Genomic DNA, 11,949 nt, shown 5'->3' on the forward strand with positions numbered 1-11,949 from the left:
GCAGAATATGTTGTATTTATTCATCAATACATATTTCTACATATAGCTGATGGTATTTTGGTACAATATATATATATATATATATATATATATATATATATATATATGTGTGTGTACGGTATATACACATGATTATATATAAGTATAGATATATACAGAAATGTATAGTTATATTTATTTAGAAATAAATAGAACATATTCCTCTATGTGAAAAATTGTACAGTTAATACAAAGTTAAAACCATTATTAAATATGAATATTGCATAAATAACATAATTTATACTTACCTGATAAATTTATTTCTCTTGTAGTGTATCCAGTCCACGGATCATCCATTACTTATGGGATATTAACTCCTCCCCAACAGGAAGTGCAAGAGGATTCACCCAGCAGAGCTGCTATATAGCTCCTCCCCTAACTGCCATTACCAGTCATTCGACCGAAAACATGCAGAGAAAGGAAAACCATAGGGTACAGTGGTGACTGTAGTTTAATGGAAAAATTACCTGCCTTAAAGTGACAGGGCGGGCCGTGGACTGGATACACTACAAGAGAAATAAATTTATCAGGTAAGCATAAATTATGTTTTCTCTTGTTAAGTGTATCCAGTCCACGGATCATCCATTACTTATGGGATACCAATACCAAAGCTAAAGTACACGGATGACGGGAGGGACAGGCAGGCTCTTTATACGGAAGGAACCACTGCCTGAAGAACCTTTCTCCCAAAAACAGCCTCCGAAGAAGCAAAAGTGTCAAATTTGTAAAATTTGGAAAAAGTATGAAGAGAAGACCAAGTTGCAGCCTTGCAAATCTGTTCAACAGAAGCCTCATTCTTAAAGGCCCAAGTGGAAGCCACAGCTCTAGTAGAATGTGCTGTAATTCTTTCAGGAGGCTGCTGTCCAGCAGTCTCATAGGCTAACCGTATTATGCTACGAAGCCAAAAGGAGAGAGAGGTAGCCGAAGCTTTTTGACCTCTCCTCTGACCAGAATAAACGACAAACAGGGAAGACGTTTGTCGAAAATCCTTAGTTGCCTGTAGATAAAATTTCAGGGCACGGACTACATCTAGATTGTGTAGCAGACGTTCCTTTTTCGAAGAAGGATTAGGACACAAAGATGTAACCACAATCTCTTGATTGATATTCCTGTTAGTGACCACCTTAGGTAGGAACCCAGGTTTAGTACGCAGAACTACCTTGTCTGAATGAAAAATCAGATAAGGAGAATCACAATGTAAGGCAGATAACTCAGAGACTCTTCGAGCCGAGGAAATCGCCATTAAAAACAGAACTTTCCAAGATAACAACTTGATATCAATGGAATGAAGGGGTTCAAACGGAACCCCCTGTAAAACATTAAGAACTAAGTTCAAACTCCATGGTGGAGCAACAGTTTTAAACACAGGCTTGATCCTAGCTAAAGCCTGACAAAAAGCTTGAACGTCCGGAACTTCTGACAGACGTTTGTGTAAAAGAATGGACAGAGCTGAAATCTCTAGCGGATAAACCCTTTTCTAAACCTTCTTGTAGAAAAGACAATATCCTCGGAATCCTAACCTTACTCCATGAGTAACTCTTGGATTCGCACCAATATAAGTATTTGCGCCATATCTTATGGTAAATCTTTCTGGTAACAGGCTTCCTAGCCTGTATTAAGGTATCAATAACTGACTCAGAAAAACCACGTTTTGATAAAATCAAGCGTTCAATTTCCAAGCAGTCAGCTTCAGAGAAATTAGATTTTGATGTTTGAAGGGACCCTGGATCAGAAGGTCCTGTTTAAGAGGTAGCGACCAAGGTGGACAGGATGACATGTCCACTAGATCTGCATACCAAGTCCTGCGTGGCCATGCAGGCGTTATTAGAATCACTGATGCTCTCTCCTGCTTGATTCTGGCAATCAATCGAGGAAGCATCGGGAAGGGTGGAAACACATAAGCCATCCCGAAGGTCCAAGGTGCTGTCAAAGCATCTATCAGAACCGCTCCCGGATCCCTGGATCTGGACCCGTAACGAGGAAGCTTGGCGTTCTGTCGAGACGCCATGAGATCTATCTCTGGTTTGCCCCAACGTCGAAATATTTGGGCAAAGACCTCCGGATGAAGTTCCCACTCCCCCGGATGAAAAGTCTGACGACTTAAGAAATCCGCCTCCCAGTTCTCCACTCCCGGGATGTGGATTGCTGACAGGTGGCAAGAGTGAGACTCTGCCCAGCGAATTATCTTTGATACTTCCATCATTGCTAGGGAGCTTCTTGTCCCTCCCTGATGGTTGATGTAAGCTACAGTCGTGATGTTGTCCGACTGAAACCTGATGAACCCCCGAGTTGTTAACTGGGGCCAAGCCAGAAGGGCATTGAGAACTGCTCTCAATTCCAGAATGTTTATTGGTAGGAGACTCTCCTCCTGATTCCATTGTCCCTGAGCCTTCAGAGAATTCCAGACAGCGCCCCAACCTAGTAGGCTGGCGTCTGTTGTTACAATTGTCCAGTCCGGCCTGCTGAATGGCATCCCCCTGGACAGATGTGGCCGAGAAAGCCACCATAGAAGAGAATTTCTGGTCTCTTGATCCAGATTCAGAGTAGGGGACAAGTCTGAGTAATCCCCATTCCACTGACTTAGCATGCACAATTGCAGCGGTCTGAGATGTAGACGTGCAAAGGGTACTATGTCCATTGCTGCTACCATTAAGCCGATCACCTCCATGCATTGAGCTACTGACGGGTGTTGAATGGAATGAAGGACACGGCATGCATTTTGAAGCTTTGTTAACCTGTCTTCTGTCAGGTAAATCTTCATTTCTACAGAATCTATAAGAGTCCCCAAGAAGGGAACTCTTGTGAGTGGAAAGAGAGAACTCTTCTTTTCGTTCACCTTCCATCCATGCGACCTTAGAAATGCCAGTACTAACTCTGTATGAGACTTGGCAGTTTGAAAGCTTGAAGCTTGTATCAGAATGTCGTCTAGGTACGGAGCTACCGCAATTCCTCGCAGTCTTAGTACCGCCAGAAGAGCACCCAGAACCTTTGTGAAGATTCTCGGAGCCGTAGCCAATCCGAATGGAAGAGCTACAAACTGGTAATGCCTGTCTAGAAAGGCAAACCTTAGATACCGGTAATGATCTTTGTGAATCGGTATGTGAAGGTAAGCATCCTTTAAATCCACTGTGGTCATGTACTGACCCTTTTGGATCATGGGTAAAATTGTCCGAATAGTTTCCATTTTGAACGATGGAACTCTTAGGAATTTGTTTAGGATCTTTAAATCCAAGATTGGCCTGAAAGTTCCCTCTTTTTTGGGAACCACAAACAGATTTGAGTAAAACCCTTGTCCTTGTTCCGACCGCGGAACCGGATGGATCACTCCCATTAATAAAAGATCTTGTACGCAGCGTAGAAACGCCTCTTTCTTTATTTGGTTTGTTGACAACCTTGACAGATGAAATCTCTCTCTTGGGGGAGAGAATTTGAAGTCTAGAAGGTATCCCTGAGATATGATCTCTAACGCCCAGGGATCCTGGACATCTCTTGCCCAAGCCTGGGCGAAGAGAGAAAGTCTGCCCCCCACTAGATCCGTTCCTGGATCGGGGGCCCTCGATTCATGCTGTCTTAGGGGCAGCAGCAGGTTTCCTGGCCTGCTTGCCCTTGTTCCAGGACTGGTTAGGTCTCCAGCCTTGTCTGTAGCGAGCAACAGCTCCTTCCTGTTTTGGTGCAGAGGAAGTTGATGCTGCTCCTGCTTTGAAATTACGAAAGGAACGAAAATTAGACTGTCTAGCCTTAGGTTTGGCTCTGTCTTGAGGCAGGGCATGGCCTTTACCTCCTGTAATGTCAGCGATAATTTCTTTCAACCCGGGCCCGAATAAGGTCTGCCCTTTGAAAGGTATATTAAGCAATTTAGATTTAGAAGTAACGTCAGCTGACCAGGATTTTAGCCACAGTGCTCTGCGTGCCTGAATGGCGAATCCGGAATTCTTAGCCGTAAGTTTAGTTAAATGTACTACGGCATCTGAAATAAATGAGTTAGCTAACTTAAGGGCTTTAAGCTTGTGTGTAATCTCATCTAATGGAGCTGATTCAAGTGTCTCTTCCAGAGACTCAAACCAAAATGCTGCTGCAGCCGTGACAGGCGCAATGCATGCAAGAGGTTGCAATATAAAACCTTGTTGAACAAACATTTTCTTAAGGTAACCCTCTAACTTTTTATCCATTGGATCTGAAAAGGCACAGCTATCCTCCACCGGGATAGTGGTACGCTTAGCTAAAGTAGAAACTGCTCCCTCCACCTTAGGGACCGTTTGCCATAAGTCCCGTGTGGTGGCGTCTATTGGAAACATCTTTCTAAATATCGGAGGGGGTGAGAACGGCACACCGGGTCTATCCCACTCCTTAGTAACAATTTCAGTAAGTCTCTTAGGTATAGGAAAAACGTCAGTACTCGCCGGTACCCGCAAAATATTTATCCAACCTACACATTTTCTCTGGTATTGCAACTGTGTTACAATCATTCAGAGCCGCTAACACCTCCCCTAGTAATACACGGAGGTTTTCCAGCTTAAATTTAAAATTTGAAATATCTGAATCCAGTTTGTTTGGATCAGAACCGTCACCCGCAGAATGAAGCTCTCTGTCCTCATGTTCTGCAAATTGTGACGCAGTGTCTGACATGGCCCTAATATTATCAGCGCACTCTGTTCTCACCCCAGAGTGATCACGCTTACCTCTTAGTTCTGGTAATTTAGCCAAAACTTCAGTCATAACAGTAGCCATATCCTGTAATGTGATTTGTAATGGCTGCCCAGATGTACTCGGCGCTACAATATCACGCACCTCCCGAGCGGGAGATGCAGGTACTGACACGTGAGGCGAGTTAGTCGGCATAACTCTCCCCTCGTTGTTTGGTGAAATATGTTCAATTTGTACAGATTGACTTTTATTTAAAGTAGCATCAATACAGTTAGTACATAAATTTCTATTGGGCTCCACTTTGGCTTTAGCACATATAGCACAGATATCTTCCTCTGAATCAGACATGCTTAACACACTAGCAAATAAACTAGCAACTTGGAAATACTTTTCAAGTAATTTACTATAATATGAAAACGTACTGTGTCTATAAGAAGCACAGAAAAAGTTATGACAGTTGAAAATTAATAAACTGAAAAGTTATAGCATCAAATCTTTGTAAAAAACACAATTTTAGCAAAGGATTGTTGCCATTAGCAAAGGATAACTAACCCTGATAGCAGAAAAAAAAAAAAAAATACAGAAATAAACGTTTTTTTATCATAGTCAACTACAATCTCACAGCTCTGCTGTGAGTGATTACCTCCCTCAAAACAAGTTTTGAAGACCCCTGAGTTCTGTAGAGATGAACCGGATCAAAGACAATAAACTTCTGACTGAATTTTTTGATGCGTAGCAAAAGCACCAAAAAAGGTCCCTCCCCCTCACACATAACAGTGAGAGAGATCAGTAAACTGTCATAAATTAAATAAAACGACTGCCAAGTGGAAAAAAATAGTGCCCAAAACATTTTTTCACCCAGTACCTCAGAAAATTAAACGATTTTACATGCCAGCAAAAAACGTTTAACATTAATAAATTGAGTGTTATTAAAAAGCCTGTTGCTAGTCCCTGCAAATTAGGCTAAAGTTTTATGCATACAGTATAATTCCAGTGAAGTGCCATTCCCCAGAATACTGAAGTGTAAAATATACATACATGACAGCCTGATACCAGTTGCTGCTACTGCATTTAAGGCTGAGTTTACATTATATCGGTATGGCAGAATTTTCTCATCAATTCCATTGTCAGAAAATAATAAGCTGCTACATACCTCTTTGCAGATTAATCTGCCCGCTGTCCCCTGATCTGAAGTTTACCTCTCCTCAGATGGCCGAGAAACAGCAATATGATCTTAACTACTCCGGCTAAAATCATAGAAAAACTCAGGTAGATTCTTCTTCAAATTCTACCAGAGAAGGAATAACACACTCCGGTGCTATTATAAAATAACAAACTTTTGATTGAAGGTATGAAACTAAGTATAATCACCACAGTCCTCTCACACATCCTATCTATTCGTTGGGTGCAAGAGAATGACTGGTAATGGCAGTTAGGGGAGGAGCTATATAGCAGCTCTGCTGGGTGAATCCTCTTGCACTTCCTGTTGGGGAGGAGTTAATATCCCATAAGTAATGGATGATCTGTGGACTGGATACACTTAACAAGAGAAATTATATTATCAAATGTTATTTACAGTTTTCGAATGTCACATTCAAATTTGAATATTACTTTTATAAAACACAGTTGTAGACTAGAAATACTATTATAAGGTAGCATTCAAATTTGAATATTACATTTATTAAACACAGTTGTAGACTAGAAATAATATGTCACATTTGAATATTACATTTAAAAAACAGTATTAGACTAGAAATACTATTTTGAATTTGAATGTGACATTTGAATTCGAATGTAGAATTCAAATTCATATATTACATTTATAAAACACAGTTGTAGACTATAGATACTATTTCGCATTTGAATGTCACATTCAAATTAGAATAAAATATTTTTAAATTGAATGAATACATAGCTAAACATTCTATTATTCAAACAAATATTTTCAAATTTTATTGAAAAATTCAAAAACTAAAATTCAAAAATAGAATGTTAGAATGTTTTATAAACATTCAAAATTCGATTTGAATGAACAAATGTATCAAAATTTGTTTTAATCTTTGAACTTTTAGAAACATTCACCCATCCCTACTCCTGAGATTTCCTAGATAAACCTTTCAGCAACGGATAGGAGAAGGAAGCAAATTAAATAACAGATGTAAATTGGAAAGTTGTTTAAAATTGTATTCTCTGTCTAAATCACCAATGCCTAATTATGACTTAACTGTCCCTTTAAGTACTGCTTTTTAATTATTTTTATTTATTAATTTATGTTTTTTTCAGTAGTGTAGTGGTGCCCCCTACCTCCTCCCTCTCCGCGGCTTTTAGTTAGGGTGCCCCCCCCGCCTTCCAATACCCCAATTTGCAGTAATGTATCTTCAAAAAAAAATTCTGTAGTCTAGTGCCCCTCCTATTCCCTCCCCCCTCCACCTCTGTTCCGCCCACCCACCTTCCCTCCCACACCTCCTGCCGGCACAAGCAGTTGATTGTTACAGAAGGTGACACACACAGTGCCACTGTCTGTAACAATCTGGCATCTGTCTTAATATAGCAATGGAGCACCAATCGTACTCAATTACCATATGAAGACAGATGCCTGCAGTTCAGGAACAGCAGCTTTCAGCTGTCACTTGACAGCCGAGACTGCTGGAGCTTCCTAGAGCTGTGACATAGATCTACATTATGTGATACAATATATCAAGGGGTTAAGGAATGTGTCATAAGTGTTAGTGCTCTTACTCAAAACACTCTTGACTGAGTTGTTGACTCTTTTAAGCCCTGCTCCCTTATTGTATCTATATATATATGTGATCACTAACTTTTATTTTTTCTCAATGATTTATTTTACGTGCTGGGGTGTATTGAATTGTTTACAAATAGCTCCTTTGCCTTTATTTAAGCATTTGAAATAGCAGATGTTTTTTTTTCCTGTGGTATCCATTACCTATTTTAAAAGTTTCTATACTTAAATATAGGCTATAGAAAAACTGTGTAAGCATAGTCAGCAGAAGAAATTACACTCCCAGTGGGAGGTAGGAAAGATAAGCAATAAAATGTTCACTTTTAATTGTACTCTCTAAGTATTAGGCTTAGGTATACATCAGACATAATATAAAGAAGCATTAATGTGTACAAAAAGTGATAACATGAGAAGATTTGATTTCCCTAAAGGCTCAGCTCATTTTAATGGGTTGTGGTTTCAAAGAAACAGCTATTTCATATACAACAACAGACCTAAATAAGCAATTTCTCATGCATTGTATTCTGTGCAGCTGGTATAACAAGTTGCTTGAAACACAATTTTACAGTATACTGTCCCTTCAAATATAAGATTAGGCCTGGGTACCATTGGGGTCATTATGACATTCCATCATACTAAAATGATGCCTAGTGAGGTCATTTTTTACATTTTGCAATACTTGCTTTATTCAAGAGAACTGGCCTAGTTGGGAGCCTGGAGAATATTTTCTCTTTAGGGGTGAGAAATAATGAGGATGGATAGTGATGGTATTTAATCTCCCTGTGTCTAAGATCAGTGTGTTGCCTGCAAAATTACTCAGCAGAATGTGTTTGCAAAGAAAGATTCTTCACAGCAATTAGAACAGCTATTTTTACTGTAGGGTATATGATTAATCCCGTAAACACTGGTAAGTATATGTCTTTGATACGTTCCATGCTTTCTGTCCCCTCTTTTCTCCAAATTTGGTGATTCCATGCCATATTGTAGTAAATAGCTGCATTACATTTGCACCCACACCCCCACCCCCACCATCTCTTTTAAACAGAAATAATGAATTTAACCTTTTGCTGGACTTACCTGACGATAACGTACATGACTGCACAGTTCCCCACCAGTCCCACCACACACACAATCAGATATACCACCACGATGGTCACCTTGATCCCCATTGGCAGGAATCTATCTCCAGTGCTGTTATAAAACCAGCTGCTGCTCAGAGAACTGAGGTTCAAAAGAGAGGAATTGAGCAGTTCCCTGAGATAGGCAGCTTGGAATGAGTCTGGTAGTGAGAGATCCATCTGCAGGGAGTATCTAGGAGTCAGGAGAAAAAGAGAATATCAGTGTGGGATATATCAGTGGGCATTGCCTGGAAGGCAAACGAGAGAGAACATCAGATCTGTATGCAAAATATACCTGAAAGCCAAAAGAAAGACAAGAAAATGTATACAAAACACATTCCAGGTTCCTCTTCACACACATGCACATACACACAAACACAGCTATACACATGCACATACATACACAACCACAAACACACATATACACACACACAGCCACACACATGCACATACACGACCACAAACACACACACAACCACACACATGCACATACACACAAACACAGCTATACACATGCACATACACACACAACCACAAACACACATATACACACACATAGCCACACACATGCACATACACACATGCACAACCACAAACACACACACACAACCACACACATATATACATACACAGCCACACACATGCACATACACACACACACAGCTATACACATGCACATACACACAAACAAAGCTATACATATGCACATACACACAAACACAGCTTTACACATGCACATACACACACAACCACAAACACACATATACACACACACATGCACATACACACATGCACATACACACAAACACAGCTATACACATGCACATACACACAAACACAGCTATACACATGCACATACACACACAACCACAAACACACATATACACACACATAGCCACACACATGCACATACACACATGCACAACCACAAACACACACACACAACCACACACATATATACATACACAGCCACACACATGCACATACACACACACAGCTATACACATGCACATACACACAAACAAAGCTATACATATGCACATACACACAAACACAGCTTTACACATGAACATACACACACAACCACAAACACACATATACACACACACATGCACATACACACATGCACATACACACAAACACAGCTATACACATGCACATACACACAAACACAGCTATACACATGCACATATACACACACACAGCCACACACATGCACATACACACATGCACGGCCACAAATACACACACACACACACAACCACACACATATATACATACACAGCCACACACATGCACATACACACACACACAGCCACAAACACACATATATACATACACAGCCACACACATGCACATACACACATGCACAACCACAAATACACACACACAACCTCACACATATACACACAGCCACACACATGCACATACATACAAAAACACATATACATAAACACAACCACATACCTGCCACACACACACACACAAAATACCCCCCCTCCACACACACACATATTAGGGTTCCCATCTGGCCAGTATTTTTTTGTACTGCCAGTATTTTGCTGCCTGCATAAGGTGCCTATGCTGTGTATGTACTGACAACTATAGGGCTGGTATTTTTTTGCAGTAGCTTCTTCAGTCTGTCAATCTAGCTGTAAACTAGTTATGTGTAGAGAGGAGAGACTCTCTGCTCATGTGCTTCTGTGGAGAGGGGATGGAGGAGGGAGACTGCACATAATGCTTCTATAGAGGGGGAGGCAGGAGGGTCTCTCTGCACATGAGATTCTGTAGAAGGGAGATAGGAGGGAGTTTCTGCACATCCTGCTTCAAGGGGGTAAGAGGACTCTGCTGTATCAGATGTGTGCTTGCAGCAAACTGACAAAATACAGAACCCTCAGTAAAAACTTCCATGTCCTGTCAGTCGCAGTACTCATAAGGTGAGATCTCCTCTTGGACCAGGCGTGCAAGCAGTTGTTATATTCACTGACATATAGGGAACTAAGGAAAAAAACAGATCATGTTGCTAAGTGATGAGTTCACTGAATTGTACTGATTGTGTTCATATACTGAGCCATTTCTTATTTTAGCGTATTTTATGCAACTGTGAATTAAAGGGACATTCCAGACAAAACTGGAATCCTATCAGCCAATTGGAATTAAAGGGAAAAGAATCATATTGGCTGATGCAATCAGCCAATAGGATTGAACTTCAATCCTATTGGCTGACCCAATCAGCCAATGGGATTGAGCTTGCATTCTATTTGCTGTTCCAATCAGCCAATAGAATGCAAGCTCAATCCCATTGGCCGACTTCGCCGGCTGGATGAGGATGGATGTCTGGTCTTCCAAAACTGTAAGTGGATCTTCGGGGGTTAGTGTTAGGTTTTATTAAGGGTTTATTGGGTGGGTTTAATTTTTAGCTTAGGTTTTGGGTATATAAAAGAGCTGAATGCCCTTTTAAGGGCAATGCCCATCCAAATGCCCTTTTCAGGGCAATGGGTAGCTTAGGTTTTTTAGATAGAATTTTATTTGGGGGGGTTGGCTGTGTGGGTTTTACTGTTGGGGGGATGTTTGTATTTTTATTTGCCAGGTAAGAGAGCTGATATCTTTTTTGATATGCCCCGCAAAAGGCCCTTTTCAGGGCTATTGGCAGTTTAGTTTAGGCTAGGGGTTTTATTATTTTGGGGGACTTTTTTTATTTTGATAGGGCTATTAGATTAGGAGTAATTAGTTTACATTTTTGATCATTTCTTTTTTATTTTGTGTAATTTAGTGTTTATTTTTTTTTGTAATTTAGTTAATTGTATTTGATTAATGTAATTTATTTAATTTTAGTGTAATGTTAGGTTTTACTGTAAGACTGGTTAGGTTTTATTTTACAGGTAACTTTGTATTTATTTTAACTAGGTAGTTAGTAAATAGTTAATAACTATTTAATAACTAATCTACCTAGTTAAAATAAATACAAACTTACCTGTGAAATAAAAATAAAACATAAGCTAGCTACAATAAAACTATTAGTTATATTGTAGCTAGCTTAGGTTTTATTTTAGAGGTAAGTATTTATTTAGTTTTAAATAAGAATAATTTAGGTATTAATTGTAATTTTTATTTGGAATTATTTTAATTATGTTAAAGTTAGCGGGTGTTAGGGTTAGGGTTAGGTTTAGGGGTTAATAACTTTAATATAGTGGCTGCGACATTGGGGGCAGCAGATTAGGGGTTAATAAGTGTAGTTAGGTGGCGGTGATTTTGGGGGCAGCAGATTAGGGGTTAATAACAGTAATGGAGGTTGTGGCGATGTTAGGGACAGCAGATTAGGGGTTAATAAGTGTATGTAGTTGGCGACGACATTGGGGACATCAGATTAGGGGTAGTTAATATTTAACTAGTGTTTGCAATGCGGGA

General features: G+C 39.9%; 1 protein-coding gene across 2 annotated transcripts in view; it reads right to left on the minus strand.

The window, feature by feature from the left end:
• Window positions 1-8,721, minus strand: part of OPRL1 (opioid related nociceptin receptor 1) — a 68,118-nt gene extending 59,397 nt beyond the window's left edge. The window contains exon 1 of one of the 2 annotated variants that reach the window (XM_053693147.1): window positions 8,501-8,721. In XM_053693147.1, coding sequence (XP_053549122.1) covers window positions 8,501-8,721 — 221 coding nt within the window. The remainder of the gene's footprint in view (window positions 1-8,500) is intronic. The other variant, XM_053693151.1, reaches the window with a different exon arrangement.
• Between the last annotated feature and the right edge of the window lie 3,228 nt (window positions 8,722-11,949).

This window comes from Bombina bombina, chromosome 1 (genome assembly GCF_027579735.1).
Source record: "Bombina bombina isolate aBomBom1 chromosome 1, aBomBom1.pri, whole genome shotgun sequence".
NCBI lineage: Eukaryota > Metazoa > Chordata > Amphibia > Anura > Bombinatoridae > Bombina > Bombina bombina.